This window comes from Xiphophorus hellerii, chromosome 20 (assembly GCF_003331165.1).
Source record: "Xiphophorus hellerii strain 12219 chromosome 20, Xiphophorus_hellerii-4.1, whole genome shotgun sequence".
NCBI lineage: Eukaryota > Metazoa > Chordata > Actinopteri > Cyprinodontiformes > Poeciliidae > Xiphophorus > Xiphophorus hellerii.
The window spans coordinates 7,683,638-7,705,740 of NC_045691.1; the positions used below are offsets into that span (position 1 = coordinate 7,683,638).

At 37.0% G+C, this 22,103-nt stretch overlaps 1 protein-coding gene across 3 annotated transcripts; it reads right to left on the reverse strand.

Annotated features, from left to right (window-relative positions):
- Window positions 1-238: 238 nt before the first annotated feature.
- On the reverse strand, window positions 239-21,642 carry ece1 (endothelin converting enzyme 1). 3 transcript variants are annotated; one of them, XM_032549811.1, is made up of 19 exons: window positions 21,506-21,642; window positions 12,867-12,953; window positions 11,629-11,767; window positions 10,321-10,533; window positions 9,358-9,482; window positions 9,097-9,243; window positions 8,660-8,725; window positions 8,234-8,422; window positions 7,971-8,113; window positions 7,713-7,827; window positions 5,660-5,770; window positions 5,471-5,569; window positions 5,246-5,323; window positions 5,030-5,133; window positions 4,608-4,718; window positions 4,149-4,216; window positions 3,841-4,031; window positions 3,217-3,312; window positions 239-1,118 (listed from the first exon to the last, which is right to left on the reverse strand). In XM_032549811.1, exons 2-19 carry the CDS (start codon window positions 12,951-12,953, stop codon window positions 942-944), a joined length of 2,259 nt encoding a protein of 752 aa, XP_032405702.1. In that variant the 5' UTR covers window positions 21,506-21,642; the 3' UTR covers window positions 239-941. The 3 variants fall into 3 exon arrangements, with proteins under 3 accessions (XP_032405702.1, XP_032405701.1, XP_032405700.1); XM_032549810.1 differs by lacking the exon at window positions 21,506-21,642 and adding an exon at window positions 18,048-18,177 and having other exon boundaries at window positions 10,321-10,509; XM_032549809.1 differs by lacking the exon at window positions 21,506-21,642 and adding an exon at window positions 18,048-18,176.
- Window positions 21,643-22,103: the final 461 nt, after the last annotated feature.

Sequence of the window (22,103 nt, forward strand, 5' to 3'; positions counted from 1 at the left end):
CACAATATTCCTACTGAAAAGCCCATTAAAATCAAATTATCAGTCTTATAAATATCTTTATTTTCTGGTCATTGACTTTCAAACACTTGAAATCTATTATTTCTTGTAATGAATCAATGTTATGAATGAATGAATGTTGCTGTTTGAATTGAAATACTGAAGTGCATTAACTTTTCAATGATATTCTCATTTGCTGAGGAGAAGCTGTAGGTAAATGACACATGAAATTAGAGACAGGTTATTTTGGCACAAATATTTTTTTCAAGATTGATTTTACTATACAAAATAATTTGTGACAAACCTTTACAAAAAAGACAATGTATGTTACATCATAGCTTAAAAATTGCTCATGTTCTAAAAAACAGTTTTATAACGTTTTTTGAAATATTGCAACGGCTCAATGACAAAGCAGTAGAATAAAAACAATCATACAACTTTTAAGTAAATTATATTGTTATAAATCTTGCATGTTGTTGCTTTAAAAAAAATAAAAAAATTATATATATAAACTATAAATAAACCAGAGCAGATCTTAGCATAGTTTAAGATAGTATACACACGAAAAGAAAGAAACATCAATTTGTTTCTTTGTCACTTGTGGAACAAGCAGTTTGCATAATCTGAACAATCCCTACTGTTTTTTTAACTATGTAATGGGATTCTCGTGTAGAAAACAGATTTATAGCTACATTTAAGCTGAGGAAAGCTGTGTTCTACACTAATAGTTCTTGTGGTGAAGCAGCAAACATTGCTGTCTTCCACATGAAGCAGGCACATGTTGCCCAGATAAGGATCCTGACAAGCATTAAGTGGGACGGCGTTAAGGGTTTTAGTGGTTCTTGTATTTTCATCCAAAGAGACTTCAGTATTGTTGGTATTGTGGTATTTTCTCTGTACCCACTTCACCATTTGTTGAAAGACAGTGCTAGGCAGCGAAGGTGTCACCAAAGCTCACACTTATGTTTTGGGTTCATTGGAGCATCTGCTTTGCAACCAAAGTGCTTTGAGAATTCCCGTGAGTTGGAGATGGTACCGATGACTCGAAATCTTGATGGGCTGTGGGGATCGGTGATAACACCCTCATGTGAACTCTCAGGTGTCCTTACAGCACACCATACCTAAAAGCCAAAAAAGAAAGAAATATATTTTTTGTTGTTTTTCTCATCTATCCAATTCATGGCAAGCCTCTGGGATCACAGCTGTTTTCTATATCTTTAATGGATTTTTTAAATATCTCTAAGATAAACACCTTATTTGAGGCATTTTTGGGGTAAGTGATTAAAATTTTATTACCGAGATACTTGTATGTTTATTTTGTAGTGTCTTAACTACAGATCTCTTCCATGTGTTCCTTTAGTTCTTTGCCAGCAATGTGAATCTATGAGCTCCAACCAGTGAATGGAGAACCTTTTTATACAAAATGTTTATGTCTGAGTGCCTGTGTTTATACATCATTGGGCTAAAAAAATATTAGTTGGTAGCATAACAAGTTAAAATGAGCCAATGAAGCTGGAGCTTAAAGTTAGCTTAAAAGTGTTTATCTCCACCACACATATCCTTAAATCAGAATCATCCTCTTAGAAAGGTGTGTGTTGGAGTCTGCTTGACCACTTTTAAATTTATTTCTAAACTAACTTAGCTCTATGTAAAAAAGTAATTTCCCTCTAAACCTAACAACTTCCAGTGTCGCCTTTGGCAACAATAATTGCCAGTAAGTGTTTGCAATAACTGACATCACAGAAGAAATTCTGTCCCACTCATTTCAGCTTAATTGTTTTGGGGTCTTCTTGATCTTTCTGGAGTGGCCAAGTCTAGACTTTAGCTTAATTTTTTTTTGTTGTTGTTGGAGGACTTGATGCCCAGACATTCTCATTCAAGTTTTTCAGCAAGAGAGGAGAATTCATAGTTTGATCAATTACACCAAGTTGTCTGGGTCCTTAAAAAGCAACCACAGACTATCACACAACCATCAAAATGTGTGACTGCTAGTATGTTTTCTGAAATGTGTAAATTTTATGTTCAACACTGGCATTAAGTGATTAAATAATGCAGAGCTTTAAGTGTTGGTTTTGTGCTTTTGTGACCTTCTGAATGAGTTGCTGATGTGTACTTGAAGTAATTTTAGCAAGCAGCCACTCCTGGGAAAGTTCACCACTGTGGATAATGTTTCTCACTGTAGTTTCTGGAGTGCCAGACTTTCCCGACTAAAATGTCTGGCACTCCAGACTGGCACTCTAGCTTTGTCAGTTGTGGGCTAACTTTGTTAGCTAACAAAGTTAGTTAACCCTCTATGGCATGGCGTTGCCCTCAGGCAACAAACCACATATCTGTACCTCACCTTGGCCCTTTTATTTTATTTTTTGGGGGGCATGATTTTTGACATATTTTTGTCCAAAAAAAAGTTTTTTTATGAATATAGTTTTTGTTTGATTTGTATTTCATTTCTCATAATCAGTGTAGAAAATCTTGGTGTTCTAGACCAATGTTACCCTGAGGCAACAAACCCAAATCTGGTTCCAGGAGGTGTCAGAGTCCGATTTTATGATTGACATGTAATTAGGGACCACCAAGCTCCCAAAGAATGCAGGAAAATATTTTTTCCCCCAAAAAATAAAAAGTCATGCCATAGAGGGTTAACTTTGTTTTGAATTTACTCTTTAATTTCTTTAAATTGGGACAGGGTGTGCTGGTGAGATCTTTCGGTCAGGTGAATTATTGTAAGTGAATCCTTGATTCAACAGTCAAAAATCAGACCTGGGTGTGACAACAGAAACTGAACTTAATTTTCCAAAAATGTGGCTGAACACTGTTAAGCCATGATTTAAGAGGAGTAAATGTTACAAAAGGCTTAATCCTCTTCAAAATGAAATCCTAATTTGAAAACTGATTTCTGTATTTACTTAGGTTATCTCTGTCTAATATTTTTTGATTATCTAAAACATTAAGGTGTGATGAAAACAAAACAAAACAAAAACAGCAAAAAGAAGAAATCTGTCAGGCAGCAAATACTTTTGCACAACACTATAGTTACATATTTTCAACTTGAAATAAACACTAAAGCCTGCTGTGGATATTTATTGTTATTAGGATTAACAGCATACAACTTGTCACTCTATGCTCATTATTTTGGCTTTTAAAAGTAGAATGAAGCTGAACCTTAAAACATAATGCCAGTACAATCAGCAGAGGGAAGAATATCTAGTGAAATATACAAACCTGTGCAAATCCAACAAAAAACAGCTGATGATTCGTCATTCCCAGAGCCGGCAGCGTTGCTTCCTCGCCATTCTTTTTGATCCAGTTCACATAGGCCTTCAAAGCAACAAATTTTCATGTTACACATATGGAATCAGTTTTCCCTCCCCATAGAAAAGTACAATGTTTACACTAGCTTTAAGTTAGACCGATGTTGCAGAGGAAATGTTTTTGCTTCCTGCTCAGTCATTGCTTCAGTTCCCTGTTACCTTCTCATCTGCTTCATAGCATATGACCTTTGATTACACGGAAAGAATGTGTTCATGTGAGGAAGTAACCAGAAGCTGACAAGGCCATTCATAACCACCTGTTGCCTTTCCAGACCTCACTGTAGATGGAACTGCGTACATTTTCCAATGCAGAAAAATCCAGATGACTATCAACAACCTTGACACCACAGTAACACGGCAGGGATGATCACTGGGATTATACATGGTAAACTCTTACAAAATTTCTACAGTTCCCATGTGAATAAGGGTTTATAACAATTATGATAACGAAAAACATTTATCAGCACATATGGTAACAGTTTCTTTTAATTTCTTTGAAAAATATCAACAAAATATCTTTAAAATCAAATCCCACCTTATAAGCAGCTTTTAATCCCCCGTTGTCAGCAATGTTCTCTCCCAGTGTGTGTTTTCCATTCAGAGGCTCTTTGTTGATGCTATAGTTGCTGTATTGCTCCACCATGCACTGGGTCTGTCTCTTAAAGGCCTCCACAGAAGAATTCTTCCACCAGGGGCGCAAATTTCCATCTTTGTCATATTCCCTGCCTTTTAAATAAATCATGAAGCATATCAGAATCTTTTAAAAAAAAAAGCCTGTTTTACAATTATTATTTTAATAAAAAATAAAATATCTTTATGGTTATCTTCCTTTTATTTACAAACCTTGGTCATCAAAAGCATGAGTCAGTTCATGACCCATGACAACTCCAATTCCACCAAAGTTGAGAGCTCTGTAAAAAAAAATTGCACCCAGAGTTTAAAAACACAATGCTGTTTTATGAGTAGAAAGAGTTGTTTTATTTTGGGAAAGAAATCATGCTTGCAAAATAAGAAGCAAAGGCTTATTTTTAAAAAGTTGGACTGTTTTGAAATGAATAAATACTCAAATTAAAGGTTACAATCTTCCAATTAAACAGGTGTTATATTCATCAGTTGCTCTAATAATTGTAGAATAAGATGGAAATTAAGTGCTTAAAAATCATACAGTGTAGTTCTCTGAATTTTTGATTTAGATTCCATCACTGACAGTTGAAGAGTACCAAAATGAAAGACTTCTCCATTATTCACAAGTGGGAAAAGTACGGACAACGTGATGGACTTGACATAAAGAGAGTGACATACTTGGGCCACGATCGACTATAGAACGGAGCCTGAAGGATTCCAGCTGGTAGAACCATCTCATTCTTTGTCGGGTTGTAATAAGCATTTACAGTCGGAGGGGTCATGCTCCACCTGCAAAACAAGAGCCGTAAAGCTGAAATAAGTTTCTCACTTCAAGGTCACAACAAATTGAGAATAATGATTCTCTCAATCTCCATGCCAGGTGGACTACAGATCAGTTCAGAGGGCATGAGAACAGTAAACTAACCTCCCGCCCAACACAGCCTAATTAAATACAAGGATCGGTTCAGTGGAGAGAAGCTGGTTGCCTGGGAACATTTGTGGATGTCAGCAGTATTTTGCTGAGTCAGCACAATGGGAAGGTGTTCCCATCAAATCATGCTCTTTCTCTAAATGAAGATGGGCGACAATGAACAACTCACTGGTTTCTGTTGGGTGCTTTCCTCAGCTGGTCTGCAGTCACTCTGGCTGAGAAGTTGTAGTACTGCATGACATTCTGGAAGTAAAGATCTGACACCACCATAAACTAAAAAAGAGCAATGACAGGGAACGGAAAATAGATTTATCTGTTTTAAATCAATCAAATGGGATTAGGTGGTACATAGAAATAGCATGTGCTGTTAGAGAAGAGTACTTACATCATTGAACACTTTGTCCAGCTTTGTAGCGTTCATAATAAATTCCGGATATCCAACCATGTTGTAAATAGCATCTGCCTACAAAGGAAAAGAGTAAAAACTGTAAAAGTCACATATTTACACCAGGTGGCAGCGTTGTATTTCACTGTCACTTAACTGTTTTGCAACAACAGTCCCCTAGTGATAGGGTTCATTGACCGAAAATAATCAGTCTCCTCCTTTTACCTTCTCCTTTGCAGCTTTTTTTGTATCTGAATCCATCCAGCTCACATCTCTCAAGCTATCCTCAAATGCCCCTTTAATTTCGGCAACCATTTCTTCAGCCTGAAGTGCAGACAAAACAGAGATAAGTAAAATAAATATAGAACCCCATCATGTCACACAGCAGCAAAACGTTTTGCATGAGACGCTTACAATGGTTTTGCTGTCCTCTGCAAAAGTGTCCTTGACGAAGAGGGCACCGAGAGCAAAGCCCAAGGCACTGTCTGTGTCGCTTACACACAGCTTCCAACGTGGAGTACAGCTCTACAAAAACAACAACAAAACATGTCAAGGACTGAAACTGTTCTACATCACTTCACATGTTTTATATGTTCTCACAAAATGAAAATGTTCAATTATGGTCACTTCCTGAAGTGTATTCTTTGCTTGTAAATACTGGTTTGAAAGCTTATAAGTAATATATTTAAAAAAAATTTAGAATGATGAGAAGGAATATATGATTAATGTTACTTGGTGGATTTGGTTTCAGGTGTAGGTTACATGTTTGTACAAGAAGAATAATGGTGAAACTGCAGCAAAGTGCAATGTTTCAAGAAGGTGGGCTATCGCCAGTAAAATTGCAACACTTAGATATAATATCAATGTAAACAACAACAGAAGCCCACACATGTTCATTTGGTGGCCACTTATATCTGACACAAAAAAATCTAAATGAAAAAAAAGAACAGAAACTTCAGCAATCTAGAAAAAGCATTTTTGTTTAGCCAATTAAAATTTAAATGTGTAATGGGCGTGCCGTGGTGGCGTAGTGGTTAGCGCAACCCATATTTGGAGGCCTTGAGTCCTCGACGCGGACGTCGCGGGTTCGACTCCCGGACCCGACGACATTTGCCGCATGTCTTCCCCTCTCCTTCCTTGTTTCCTGTCTACAGCCTACTGTCATATAAGGGACACTAGAGCCCACAAAAGACCCCCTGGAGGGGGAAGTGATTTTTGTTTCACCAGATTGCTTATAACCAGGTGATATACAGTCCCTGTTTGATAAAGACATGATTGGGTTAAAGGAAGGACAAGGATACTGCATGTTCAAGTAGGAAAAAATGAACAAGGTCACAGTGAGGAAGTGAGGAGAACTCTGAGCAAGCAAAGCAGTAAAAATCTACTTAAGCACACAGATCAGGATGGAAAAAGTGACACAGCTGCCCTCTCACGCAAAGCAAAAACACAAAGACACACACAGAGAGATAGAGTCGGTTTGTTTTTACAGCTTGAACTCTACAAGAAGCACAGCAGGAGGAAAAGGATCTGGCTAAGATAAGGGCTGGGGTCAATGGAGCTTTTGACAGTCAAACCGTTACACACAGACAAGATTTCACTGAAGGGTTACTCAATGCATGGACCTATGTTTGAATAGTATAGTTAGATTAATAGTGAATATTATGCTTTAAATTTATACATGGTACTTGCCAGATATAATCATACACTTTGTAAAATTTTCACCTTTTGTCACATTGCAACCACAAACTTCATTGTACTTTATCGGGATGTTAAGTGACAAACTGAATTGTAAAATTGGGCAGTGGAAAGGATACGTGTTTATTACAATTTTGGACAAATAAAAAAAACATCTTTAAAAAGAGTTTTACACATAATCTTGCACTTGGTCTTTAATTATGGTACAGATCTTGGGATATTTAGAGCATCACTAATCAATTTGTGAAGCACTTCTGTTCACAGAACAAAAACAAAAAAACAGGAGATTTTAAGGAAAACCAAAGAAAATGAGTTTCAGAAATTACAGTCAGTGATGTGACACACCATCTATCAGTGTTTGGTTTTAATATTGGGTAAATTCTGCTTCTCTGTTGGCAGCTGCACCCAATTATCTGTGCTACGTAAAAACAAAATATGGGAAAAAATGAATAAGGAAGTACATAAGGTCAAGAGGACAGTGCCAAGAAATGATGTCCTTGTGGACCAACTTCACCACCACTGTACGCTGAACTATAAAAGGAAAATAACCAACAGCCAATCGGGTGTCTTAACAACTCTTCCCAGCTTCTCTTTTTCCGATAAACATGTGACAATATGGCTACAAATTTATAAAGATAAAAATCAGCTGCCAAATCAAATGTGCATAATATCACTATTTTTTATTTTATATGAACAAGTTTGCCCCTGAGTTTGTGTTAAAAAAATGATCTTGAAGGCCTAAATGTCTGGGTTTTTTTTTTGGTTTTTTTACCTTTTTAGTCCCATACATGACTTCAAGGAAGCGCTGTTCTGCATCCTGGAATCTTTGGTCTAAAACGGAAACCATTTTTCTCACCACCTTCATTATCATGTAGTTATTGAGTAGGCTGCAAAAAAAAAAACGTCACATCATTGCTTTTGCTCATCCTTAAACACCATGGCCCTTGTGGGCGTCTTTTGCCTTTGCATATATGATTTAAAAAGCAAAGCATGCAGTCAGAGTTACTAATAAAATGACCTATAATTTTACCTTTTATTTGTGTTTGATATGAGCTCAGAAACTTTCTGGAGGTATTCTTTAGCATAGACAACAACAGGCTCTGAGTCATTAAGTGTCACAGGTGTGAACACTTCTGTCAGATAAGGCATCCAGTCAATCGCAGGAGCCAGATCCTGAAACAGGACATGGATGAAGGTTTAGAGAGTTCTGAACACAATGCCTGCCATTTCCCTGCAGACCCACATGAAAAAGACCTGTGTTTCATGCTTCTTTTAGCCAATGCCATCACTCACTTTCAGGTCCTTCGCCTGTACTTTATGGTAAATAAGCTCCTCGTCTCGCCTCTCCTCCAGAGGCACTGTGATGTTAGCCAGGGAGGTTTCAAAGTCCACAATTTCTTTCATGAGCGTCTTTGACGTCTCTTCCGAGCCACCCAGGAGAACTCCTAACTCCACCAGGAAGTTGAGGTATGCTGTGAGATACTGCAGAATCCACATGAGAAGCACAATAAAAGAGCAGTAGTAGAGGGGAACAATATGTGTGTGTAATTCAAAACAACTACAAGAGCCATTTTAGGTATTCACGTGCATGCTAATATTAGGACACACTTTATGACGCACTGTAAGAAAATTAAAATATTTATTATTCATAAAATTTGCATACTTGAGATTAAAACTGCAAACACCCGCATTCTACCGTGTGTAATTACCCTATATTACCTTTTCATTGGCTGTTTTGTTGAGGTAGTAATCCCTTGAAGGTAGTCCCAGGCTGGACTGATCCACCTACAGTTAAAAGACACATCCCATGAATCTCTGCCCTTCTTCTATTTTAACACTCAGAGAGAACATATTGTTTTCATTCCTCAGTTATAAGCATGACTGTTTAAGAGCAAAGGCTCGCAACAGATCATCTCTTTAGAACTGGTTAATCTCATCTTTAAGGATAAACAGATATACACACGTCCAAGGAACAGAGTGAGGATTATCACGAGAATGTCATACATAAAATCGTATGCTTTAGGGAAGCCAACAAAAGCTGCTTTTATTTGGATGTGGAACAGATGGGATATCATTGAAAATGTTGCTAAAAAGGCATTCCTCACATATCAATATATAGCTTTGACAAATAAATGCATTAAGTAAAAAATGTATACCTGGATGACATTGCTGTTAGAGTTTTTGGAGTCTGTGCTAACAAACACAGTGAAGAAAGGGGAGGTCCTCAAGCTGGCAGAGACAGTTCGGAGAACTTCTTGGAAGTTGTCCTTGTCCCAGGGTTCAGTCAGAGCCCACCCTCCTATCTGAAACGGACAGGCATTAATCAGACCCACAATGACGCAAAGATCTGGAAGCAATAATCAACAACAGGAACTGTTCATTTGTTTGATGTGTAAGTACTCGTAAAAGAAGCATACCTGGCTGATTAGCTGCTGCAGAGGCTTTGCTCCTAATTCTTCGATCTTTGATTCATTCATACAGGCCTGAAAGTATCGCTGGGCTTTTTCCTCAGCCTTACTCAGTCCTCTCACAGTTTTGTTTTCTGCCCAAGTATACAACAAGATAAATGAGGCCAGTAAAAACAGAAAATGGCTTTATCTTACTTTGGGTAAAGACAGTTTAATTATCATTTGGAAGAATTTCTGTTGAAAAACCGAACTTTAAAACACCTTTGGTTACTCTTTAGTATGGAGTTCCACATGGCTCTACTCTCATTTTTATTTTACGTCAATGCTTTTTTGTGTCTTTTACAATTGCTTACTCATATGACCTATCACTTCTATGCTGATGACATTAAACCTTTAATAACCTTTAAACCTCAGTGAGTTGAGGAAGTTTTGATGCTACAGAATGTTTGAAAAATGATTCAAACATTGCTTGGTTGTTGGATAATTTATTCCAACTGAATTTGTGCTCCTGATAGTTTGCTCTCACAGACTCTGACTAGTCTTGATTTAGGAATCGAAAACAAGTCCTATTCCTAAATCAAGACTAAAAGCCAAAGGCAGCAGAGTATTTGCAGAATGTCTTCAGCTGATTTTAAATCATTATTATGCAAAACAAAGGAATCTCATTTCAACAGTCTGAAAAGAGCAGTCCCCTTATGTTTTATACCAGGTCCTTGAGAATACAAGTAGATTTTGGTATGAGGGTTAATGTTGTGGTGTGTGGCTTTAACAATTAAGTAATATAGAAAGAAGTTTGACCATGAAGGACCCTTAAAGTCAGTACTTTACAATGAATTCTAAAATGGACAAGAAATCAATGAAAAGACATTAAAACAGGAATGATGTAGGCCATCATGTTTGTTTAAAAAATCTTGCTCCAAAGTTTTGGTCCAGCAGAAAGTGAACATGGGCTTTTTAAGTGAAGACACTTACCTAACAAACGTTTCATCACAAGCATGTTGTGCTCCCACAAGTTGCTAAAAGGACCCCAGCGGGACTTCCCCTCTGGAAGAGGGTTGTTCTTCACCCAGCCCCCACAAGCAAAGTTGTAGAAGTCATGGCAGGGGTCCACAGATCTGTCCAGTGCTCCCAGGACAGAGCTGGTGACAGTAATGCATGGCTCTGAAAGACACAGGCCTGGATGAGCTGCAACAGAAAGATAAAAAAAATAAGATTAACATTTTAGATATTTCACTTTCTGCTTGTGGGAAACATTAGAGAATTTGAAAATATTTCATGGTAAGACAAATATGCATGAGGGTTTTTAGAGCATCTGGAAGCTATCATTTTTTAAGCCAAAGAATACAACCTGGAGGGAATACTTGTCCCAAGAAAAGTCTCTTATAAACAGTCAGCTGAGAACTGACTAGGGAAATTATCATCTAAACTATCACTAACTCTTTATTGTCTAATTGAAGAGAAAGAAAATGATGAACAGATTCATTTAAAAAAGGAAGGAACTTGAAGATCAGTGTTAAAGTGTGTTAATTTCTTTCATGTACCCACAAAAACTTTTAAGTAAGAAAATGCTCAGTGTTTAGAGAAGTGAAAGTATGCATTATTACTCAGTAATAACAGTTGGCCTAAACTGAAACTTTAACCATCAACCAGCCATATAAGGAACGAGACAGAGACTGATGCAAAATTATGAGCAGTGATGAAGTTAGGCTTTCCCAGAAGACATTTCATCCTTGTTCCTTTTATTATTTCAAAGTGTGATCCAACATGCGATCCTGAATAGGAGGAAATGGCATTCTGTTTCCCATGGTAAAATTGAGGAAACAAACACTGATGTGAAGCAGGCAGTCGAAAAGATCTTTTCCATTATAAACAGGCTCAAGGGAAAGATTTCAAGCAGCTCAGTGCTAAGGTGTGGCCCCAGCAAAAGGAAAAATGAATGAGAAAGTACTGTGCAAATTATGCACACTGATGTGCATAACCCAAAAATAAAAATACTTTTTCTGGAACAAATCAACCTGCAAGCAAAATTCTAAGTTATTTTGCCTCAAATATGATTTTTTCTTATTATGATTCTTATCCTTTCTGGTATTTATGCTAAACTAATCAGCTTCTTGGGCTGTTAAATAACAGACATTAGAAAAACTATTTACCCATGACTGTATGTGCACTATTTTAAGAAGATTAATTTGCATTAATTGAGCAAAAACAAAAAAATTCCAATGAAACTTGACGTGTGTTTGCAGTTAATGCCTTTCAGGGTACAAAAAGCCTTAAGCTCACCTTGATTATAAAAGACTCCAGCAGAGATGAATGATATGAACAGGGCGACTGACAGGAGACACACTAAAAACAGCAACCTCTTCTCTTTTTGTGTCTTGTCCACCCAACACATGCTGCTCCGGCCTGGCAAAAAGTTCACCTGTGCATAGAAATACACACATAAAGTACGTAACTGAACTATTTGAGTCATAGATACCTGGTAGAAAGGTATTTGTAGGGTTGAATCACAAAGACTTAAAGCTTTAAAATACAAACTGGTTATTTTTACCTTGATGAATTAACCTATCATAGAACAAAACTGCTAAAGATTTCTGAGAGATTGGATGACCGGTTTGATTTCAGAACACAATGCTTTCTCTATGAAGCATTCTCAAAGTTGGTAAAAGAAAAGGTTACACATCCTTTTAATTGTTTCTATTGACATTTAAGCATTGGCACAGATGTTAAACATGTGTAGACATACACAGACACATTGTTTGAAAAATATTATTGTATTTATTTTATTGTCTATATCATTCAACTTGGTTTTTACACTTCTAATCATATATTCTCTTAATCATGTTTAAAGTCTCGCTGTGGAAGCATGTTCAATCTGCAGCTTTTCACAGCCAGTAAAAATTTAAGCTAATTAACCTAAAACAACAAGGAAGAATTGGATTTGAATCAAAACAATAACTAAGCTCCCCAGATGCATTTCTGGTTGATTCTAAAACAATCAAGAGACTAGGGAAACAACAAAATTATCTTCTACATAACTTTAAATTTAGGAATTCAATTATTTAATAGACCAAAATGTATATTTAATAGACCAAAATGTACAATAAAAAGAAATGACTCAAGCAAAAATGATTATGTGCATTTTATGGTATGTAATTAAACAGTTAAATTGTCAGAATGAAGTCTGGACTCTGGCTGGGCCAATGCAATTTAAACTTTTTAATTCTTTATTATTTATTCACAACTTCTGTTCACATCAACAAGTATGTTTCTTGACACACATTGTTGGAAAAATTCAGATAGAAGTTAGAGATGTGCTTTTGATGTATATGTAGTAATAATAGTGTTTAATTTGATTCATGCAGAGCAGTGTAGTCAATTATGTTCATTTTGTAAGCCTTTTGTTAAAGCATTTACTTGAAAATATACCGTTTTCTGGAGTATGAAGGGTTAAACGGGACTGATAATACAGCAGTGAAAATAATTACTGATTTTGATCTAAAGCAGTTTTGGGCTTTTACCTGCATGGGTGATGATCCGTAGACATCATCACTGGTAGAGTCCACCAGTTCCTCCTCATCTAACGTTGCTCTCTTATAGGTTGACATCTGAAAAGTCAAATGAAGAAATGATTCTCTCAGTGCTTCCATGTTCCATTCAAGCCCCTATCTTTCCCAGGTGAGAGATGTGAAAGAGAGGGTTTTTCATTTCTAATGTCTATTGTTCCTCAGCTCTTGAGGTTTCAGACCAGGCTTGTCCTTTAAAATCCATCAGGAAAAACTCTGTTTTTCAGGTTGAAACTATTTAATCCAAAAGCCAAACCCTCTTTTAAGAAAATGAAAAATTGTCAGTCCACTTCTTTGAAAGCACTTTCCCTATCGACACCTCTCGCAGCCCCCATTGCTTTAGGCACAAAGACAGACGTAACACCTAAAATCTGTCTGAAAGTCCTACTAAAAGCTCCTTCTCTTTCTCCCTCTCTTTCTCTCTTCTTGAACTTCCTCCTCAGCCCATTCTTTGCAAACACGGAACTAGTGAAAAACAGGAAAGAGGTCTGACTTGAGCGATTTACATGACTGAGGCAGAGTGTGCGCAAGTGATTGTGTGACGATGTGTGTCTTTGTGTGAGCACATTCCTCAATGTGGTTTCACTTAGGTTTAGGGAGGGAATCTCACCGCTACAGCACACCCAGTGCTGTTTCTATAGGACGAAATACACTCAGGGGTGGTGCATCGAAACAAAAGATCCTCCTCCAACTGCATGTGGTTGCTCTCTGTTGTGTTACCTGATACACAACAGCATGCTCCTTAAAATACCAAATACTAACCAAAAGGTTCTAATAGTTTACACGTGATTAAACAATTAGTGGAGAGAATACTTTTTGAAACTTGTTTGAATGTAAATCAATCAGGCCTATTGACTATCATCCTCTTTCACCCCATAAAATCTCAGTCTCTTTCAGATTTAAGAGGCACAATTAACTCAATTATCATACTGCAGAGAAAGTCCTTCTTGGAGCTTGTTCAAGTTTAGTTTGGTGTAAAAAATGTCTTTTTGTTCCTGTTTAGTTTGTCTCTAGATGCAAACAGACACAGAAACACTCTTTGTGAACTAGAACTGTCCGACATATGAAATATCACTTGCGCAATTGGAATTATAGTTTTATCTGATTAGGCTGACAAGTTTGTGCTTGTAAGTAAATTATTAGTGTTCCTTAAGAGGAACTTTGATAATGGAGCAAAAACGAACAAAAGTTTTTACAGCAATATTTAGTCAAAGAAGTCTGAAAGTGTTTGACTATATGTTGAGATTGACTCTTCGGATTAATTTGCATTTCATGTTTAAACGTTCATGTTCCACGTTGATTAAAAAGAGGCATCCTGCCACTAATCTCTTTCTGCTGTATTGTGTCATTTACAAGTAGGATTCAGGTAGTTGCTTACACCAACTGAGTTGATTAGAATTTACAGCCAAAATTCAGTTTCTGGGAAAATTTGTATACGACATAAAACTGCTAAAAACGATTTTCAACACTGTGATGTAATTTCACAGCAAACACAATCACAGAGATTGACAACTAGACAGTTGTCCAACACATAGTCATTAAAACTTCTTCAAAATGACAGAAGGCTACAAAAAGTTATTACTTAAAAAAGCTGCCTGCTCTCAGAATGCTGGAGTTAAGGGAAGAGAAAAAGCTTGGTAGAAAAGAGGAACACAGGCAGAAAGAATAGCCACACTTAGAAGTTTCTGATTAACTTAACAAAGAATGTAGCTGATTAAGAAGTCACCACACACAAACATATCTAAGACATGAGCTATGACTGTTGCAGTTTCTGTGTAAACCCACTCATGAACCAGAGTTAATGTCAGAAGTCACCTGACAGCGACAGAACTGTCTCAGTGGTCCAAAGTTCTCTTTTCAGATGAAAGTTAACAATGAATTTAATTTGGAAATCGACATTTCAGAATCTGAAGAAACAGTGGAGAGGCACAGAAACCAAGTTAATTGAAGTCTAGTGTGACTTTCACAAAGTTAGTTAAAACCTATGAAGCCATTTCATCTGCTGCTGTTGGTCCAAAGTCCATGCAGCCGTCCAAATCATTTCAGTGGACTTCATGCTCTAATCTGCTGACAAGCATTTTGGACATGTTCATTTAATTTTCTAGCTAGTACCATCCAGCTAATGGCTGGCCAGAAAATGGCCAGCTAGTGCCATTTTCCTTGGCACTAGCACACACAGCAAAAATATCAATACTTGCTTAATGTTCATGGCTTCACTGTGATTTATTGTGCAGGAAATGTACCTTAAATAAATCCCTCAGAGAAAGCAAGGAGTACTGTGAAGAGTAAGTTAAAGGAAATCAGGCCCACTGATCCCAAAGAGCAGAAGGTCACTGTTAAAGCAACTGGTGCCTCGTAACACCTCAGCAGAGCCAAACGCTTACTGGCTTCATGCCATGCTGAATTGATACAGTAAATAATGCAAAAAAGGTCCCACGCATCAAGAGGAAATACAGTACAGAATACAGACATATTTTTAGTAGGTCCACATTTTCTGTGAAAAAATATTTCTGTTATTGAACTTAGGTAATAATAAAATGTTCTGAGAAACATTGGAAATCAAGTTTTCATTAAATGAAAGCTAGCTTGGCCATTGCCTTCCTATGCAATTCTGCTTAATTCTCATGTACCCTCAGTCTGGGATTTCTCCCATTGAGATGGATTTCTCTGGTAGAATTTCAACCTGGCCAATCAGGGACGTTTGGAATAGAAAGAGACGTAATGAACAAAAGCTTTGATTTTCTGTGCTGTTTCAAAATTGCAGTCTGAATATAGTTTTTCAATGGCAGCAGAGGACGTGAGTGAAGCCATTCATGTTGTCCACAAATCCAAATATTAAGCAATTAAAGTTGGAGCAAGAGGAATGTTTTAAGACATTTTATTGCTGGCAAAGATGTCATCCAGTTCAGCACTTCTCTTTTCACAGTGGGGGGCTTCAACAAAGTTCACGCATCCAGCAAGAAGTAATTTCTCAATAGTCGAGGGTCCAGACCCTCTGTACGAGACAAAGGGCTAATGTTTACCAGGCTAGATGTAAACCAAAAACAGACAAAAAAACCAACTCATATACACCATTATGCAACATGGGTCTAGCTTTGAGTGTTCCTTTATGAAATTACTGATATCAATTACATTTTCAGCAATTAATTTCACTAAAATGTGTCTGTTTATACAACTTATGTGAGACAATGAAGAGACTTCAGTATGTTTAATAGTGTTGTATAAATGGTGACTAATCTCCAGGCAGCGTCACAGAAAAACAACTCATTCCATGACAGACGGGAAAACAAAACAGAACATAGATGGGCCTGAGAAATTTGTCTGAATGTGAACCTGCTCGACATCAGATGTGTAGCCCTACATGAACCCTCAGACTCTGGTTTTTATCTGCTCATGTTAATCCATTAAATACAAAACAAACCAACTACAGACCATGAATTCTTAAGTAAAATGGTTTAGATCTTTTTTTTATAAACACAACTGAACTGTAATCTATTCTTGAATACTTGTTTTAGCTTACTTACAACTTGCTGCATATAAACATGCCATTGAAGAATTGTATTCCCACATCTTAAACAATTGCAGTCAAACAAGGAGCACAGATTCCAGTTAAAGCTTATTTCTGTTACACAAGATGTTCCCAAGTAACCCCAGTAGTACAGACAGTAAGAGATTACTGTTTGCCTCCTATAAATACTTAAGGAGTAATAAGAAAATTCCTTTCATATTCAAACTCTCCCTGTACTGGTGAGTTTATTATGTCTTTTAAAAGCCCCAGAGCTGATCAGCAAAGTAAAACAGTGAAGTTGTGAAAGGGCAGAGGACTGAAATGTGTTGAGAGATGGAGCGAGATAAGGATGGATGGGGGCTGGTGAAAAGAAAGGGAGCTACTATAACTGTCTGACATTTTTCAATTATACAAGGGTTCTATGTTACCACTCACGTGCATGGAAAGGTGTAATGGCAACACAATTATCTGATTTCTTTCTTTTGTCTCGCATTCCTCCTTTGCTCCATTAACGTTTACCCTATAATTTACTGAGGGTTTACAGAGGTTCCTCTGAAACTAAACAAAGAGTGCTTGGTGAACAGTCAGAACTATTGCTTTTTTGGGGGTTTTTTTGGCTGAAAAAGTATGACATTCCCCTAAAACATCTGTGACTTAATCATCCGTTCTGTGCTAGATCTGTGTGCTGATCAACGCAGAAAACTGGCATCGACCCTGCTGTTGTCACAAACGCACATTCCTAAGCCCACATTCACTGTTTTTGAACACTTTCCTGGAATTGAAGTCTGCTGAAGTGCAGGAACATGTTACCACACAAACTGAAAGCCCTAGGCTGAATCAGTTCTTAGTGAAAACACAACTTCCCTTCCTCTGTTCATGTTATTTGGTGACTAATATTAGCCCCTTTTGAGGAAACATGTCATTATCAGTTAAAACAAGAAGCATTACATCAGTTTCTACAAATGTACAACATTGGAGACATTCAATGGCACCCAGCAGAAAGATGCTTATGATAAATGCATTGTTTATTTTAGTAGCATAATCTCACACTGAAAAACCCAACCTTTGATTGAGAACACTTATTCAGTGGAGAAAATCTGTTGGTGCAATCCCCTTTTGCTAATAGGACAGCCCTCGCTCTTCTAATGACAGTTACAAAGTTGGAGCATACAGTCATGTACCTTTGCATCTTTTATAATCTATACTTCCTCCAGAATCTTGTGTCTTCTCTTATACACTCATCTTTCCAGATCAGTCTCCAGGTTTTCTGTATGACTTTAATCTCAGGATTGTGATTACCATTGGGGAAAGTGTTTTTTTTTTTCAAATCTGACAAAGAATTTTGATGTTGTTTCGTCCAAATATTTCAGAACATTTTACTGAAAAGCGACAAACTATTTTCTAATGTGGAATTATTTATGTTAAATGTGCTCATATGAAAGATTGACTTTGTTCTAATGCTAATGAGGTCAAATATATTTTTCACACATCTTCACCAATAACTGCAACCAATGCTGTATGCATTTCTAAATCACCTAAAATCAGGTGATACACATGAAAAACCTAAAACCTACGCTCTTCCTAATGTGGTTGGGGTGTTGTATCGTAAAATGTTTCTCAACACCTACCTTGTAATTACCATGGAAAAGAACTAAGAAGTAGGTCCAAGACATTTAGGTCCCAAAACACAAATTTTGTGGTTATAGTCACTTCTAGAAGGTTTGTAGCAAATCCCCCAAAGTGTCCCACGATGTCTTCCCATAGAAAAAGCTGCTAATACACAAGGCCACAACCCTTTAGTGAGGCAGTAAACCTCAAACATGCGTCAGTAATTCGTCACTGATCCTGCGAACCAGACTATTATATGCAGCGTTAGAGCATTCCTCCAAGAATAACTTTTGTGTGTTTGAGACGGCGTGCTGCATGTGCTGCGGTGGATACCCTTTCACAGCTAATTTCTGAGGAAAACAAGAACAAAAAAAGCACAAAACAAGTAAGAATGTGATGATTTCTGGTTGTACATGCCATGGACTACAAACTCTTCAGCTCATTTTACCATCTTGTGTCACTGGATTCAAGATCTAGATATAGTTTCAGACCGCATATGATAAGTAATCACTAAATGCCACAAACAAGTGCAAACCTGGGCCTTACATTATGTGGCAATCTACTTGACAACAGTAAAAGAACAGACTTCTGTTGAAACTTCTGCAATCACCTCTGACCAACACAGTCATAACCTCAGTGAGACACATAAAGAAACCAAAGCTACATTAGAAAAGCTCCCACTTCCTGTTCTATCTAAAACTTAAGAATAAACCAGCTTCAGGAAAAACAAATATCTTAGAAAAAGTATCAGTAATACATCCAATGTAATATGCCCTGTAAAATAAAACAATATGCAGGCTGTTAAGAAAAATAAAATATTGAAATATGTGAAGTGAAGTGAAAGGAAAGAGATCTTTTTTCCTCCTTTTGAAAAAAATAAAACTCAAAAGTGTGGGGTGCACTTGTATTTTGCCTACTTTTTCACATACCGCTAATTAAAATTCAGAGCAACTAAATTTAGTATGTAGTAAATAGAGTCTACATGTATGTCATTTAATCTCAGTACAAAGCAGTATTATGTAAGGAAATATTCAGAGTTTTCACATTTCACTGAGGGCTGTTCCATCCATTATCCAAAGACTGAAAGATTAATGAAGAGCAACAAACTTACAAAGACATGATGTTCCTCAAAAAGAGGCAGGCCAAGGAAGGAGAAGAAAGGAAAAAGAAAAAATATATTTACAAAACACTACATGAAGAGCAAATGGTTAAATGTTTCAACAAAATACTGACTTAGGGATAATATTAGTATAAAATGTTCTTTATGTTTCTAATTCACAGTTATGTCTTATTTTGTGTTGGTCTACCAAATAAAATCCCAATCAAATATATTTGACTTTGAGGTTAAAACAACATGTGGAGAAGTTCAAAGAGCATCAATAGTTTTGCAGGAAATTATGACCTTGTCGACCCTCATGTTTGCTCCAATTCTGCATCCTGCCATCTGGGAGTAAAAGTATTATGTAAGTTTGCATAAAAGACTGTCTGGTTCCCTGGGCTCCCATGTATGCAAAATCTGACCCTGTTCCATTTCCAGGGTGTGCTAGCTGACCTTCATAAATGCAAACCCTCTTAGCTTTAACATTATCATCGGTGTTCCCTGCGTTTCAGCCTGAAGGACACAGATAAGACAAAACTGTCACAGAGCTGAGATGTTTCCTTTGGAAAACAAAAAAAAAGCCCCCATCCTGATAGTACAGCGTTAAATGAAAAATAAAATCCACTTTCCCAGGAAATCGGCTTTGTACTGCTTTACAGTGGGATTGTTAGACTAAGCTGAAAGACTTTAATAGAATCATAACACTTTGGATTTTATTTTTAGTGATTCATTAGCATGGCCGCATTGAGAAAATAAAGAGCTTGCATTTTCTCTCAACTGGTTTATAATATCTAGGTGGCAGCGTTAAAATTCTTCAGATTCCTGGCCATCAGAAGACTCTGAGTCACAATTCTGTATACATTTCAGGTGCTCTGACGTATGTACAGGGATCAAATATCAGCCAGCCATGTCTCATTTCACCATCATGCCATGTGTCAACTTTAAGCAGTCAGAGCTTTATGCTGAACGAATGTGAAAACTTTGAATTTGCATAGTACACACATTAATACTATTAAAAGCTGTTGCCTAAATATAATTAAATACCCTGCTGGCAAGATTTTTATCAACATAAGGTGAGGATTAAAGGAAAGGCACAGGGAAGCTTCCACAGGCACAGCCAGATAACAGGAGATTACTTGTTCTAGCAGTTGTTGTGGCAGGCTGCAGCACACTCCCATTCACACCTAGGTAATGAATAACCAAAGAGTAAATCAAGATCCCTTGAGAAAAGCAGAGCCAAGGTTGTGGAATGTTAATAAACTAGTAAATCACCCAAGCAGGAGTCCCTGCAAATACTGATCAAATACCTTCTGCGCATACATCCTTTCAGGTCGTACATCTGGACAATGGTTTATAGCTTTAACCTTCAGGTTTGACATACTGGAGCAATAAATTAGGCAAGAAGATTGCAAAGCAGAACTAGCAGTGACACAATGTGGAAGGACATGTCTCCTCCCACATTGGGTGCAACTTAACTAAACTAAAATATAGATTGCATCTGCAATCTATATTTTCTCAAGAAACTGTCTCACAGGATCTTTGAAGACTGAGTTTTAAGTAGCTGTTTGCATATTTGTTCCTTTTTGTGTTTAGTTTTCCAGGAAAACATTGTATATTCTGTGGTGGTTTGTTTATAGAATATAAATATACTGTTACTTAAAATATTAAACCTTCTACTGACAGTTTATATGGAAAATTAGAGTATCTTTACTACATTTATGATTTGTGATATCTTTTCTGTTGCCACATTAGATCATGTTGGCTGTTATCTATTCAGCTTGGCCACAATAAGATAGAATAAAACAAACACGTGCAGCTGTGTTGTGGCTACACACATATTTTGGCTGAAATGATGTTTTGGTTGCAGCTGGTGGACTGGAGATAAAGTGTCACTAAATGGGTCACTGGCAATAACTGAGGCCACTAAGTGGTCGATGTGTAAATATGATGCTGGCTGTATGAGTCACTTAACATACCTCTGGGAATATGTGACCACATGGCCCTTAAGGCTTAAAGCTGACAAATGGGAGCCATTATCGTAGGAGAATTGAAAATCTATATAAAATAATCGCAAATGTTAGAAGTAAGATCAATATAGAAACAAGATAATATTTATAAATTCATTAGATTATTTAGGAGAAATTAAAAAATATATTTTGAACATAATAGCAACAATCTGCATGCAATTTTCCACACACCATATATGTCACAAACTCCCAGAACTTTCTTTAAAAACAATGTCAACATCTTCTTCACAGCACGTAGTACAGTTCTGTGGCCAAATCACATCATGCACATGTCATAAAACCCCCATCAGTTTAAAATCAAGAGTTGATTACGCCCATAAAGATTAACTACAACCAGAGGACACGGTCTTACCCTGCTGTGACTCCGTCCGCCGCCACAGCCGTGACTTCGTAGTACTCTGACCAGGGGGACAGTGAGGGAGTTTCAGCTGCAACGACCAAAGACACCGTGCTACTCTGTCAAGATGGTTCCCACCCCGCTGAGAACTCGCTTCGCTCAGACCGCTATTTCCAGGAAATCATGACGCAGTGGACGTCACTACCTAACCAGGCGGCGAAATGGCGACGTCATGCTGAACTCTAAGTTAGTGTGCAGGCATGTAGTGCAGCTAGTCTTTAAACACTTTAAAACGAGTAATTTGCAGGAAGCTCAAGTTTTTGATTAACAGCTTTCTTTTCGACACATAGTTAAGCAAGCAGCTTGAGGAATCTTTTATTAATTTATTTATGAATTATATAAATTTCAAATAATTATATACATTCATATAATTTATATAGGAATTATATAAATTCCTATATAAATTTATATATGACTTTATTAATTAATATATATTATGAATGAATAAAGTCATACTATATATGACTTTATTAACTTTATTAGTCATATATATGACTATATATATATGACTTTAAACATATTCTGACTATGTTTCCAGAATAGTCAGAACAGT

Coding starts and splice junctions, on each gene's coding strand:
- ece1 (XM_032549809.1), bottom strand. CDS start 18,092: ATGTCTTGGACCTACTTCTTAGTTCTTTTCCATGGTAATTACAAG. Junction 12,954..18,047: donor TTTTCCATGGTAATTACAAG/GTAGGTGTTGAG, acceptor TTGACTTTTCAG/ATGTCAACCTATAAGAGAGC. Junction 10,534..11,628: donor TGGAGTCTTTTATAATCAAG/GTGAGCTTAAGG, acceptor TTTCTGTTGCAG/CTCATCCAGGCCTGTGTCTT.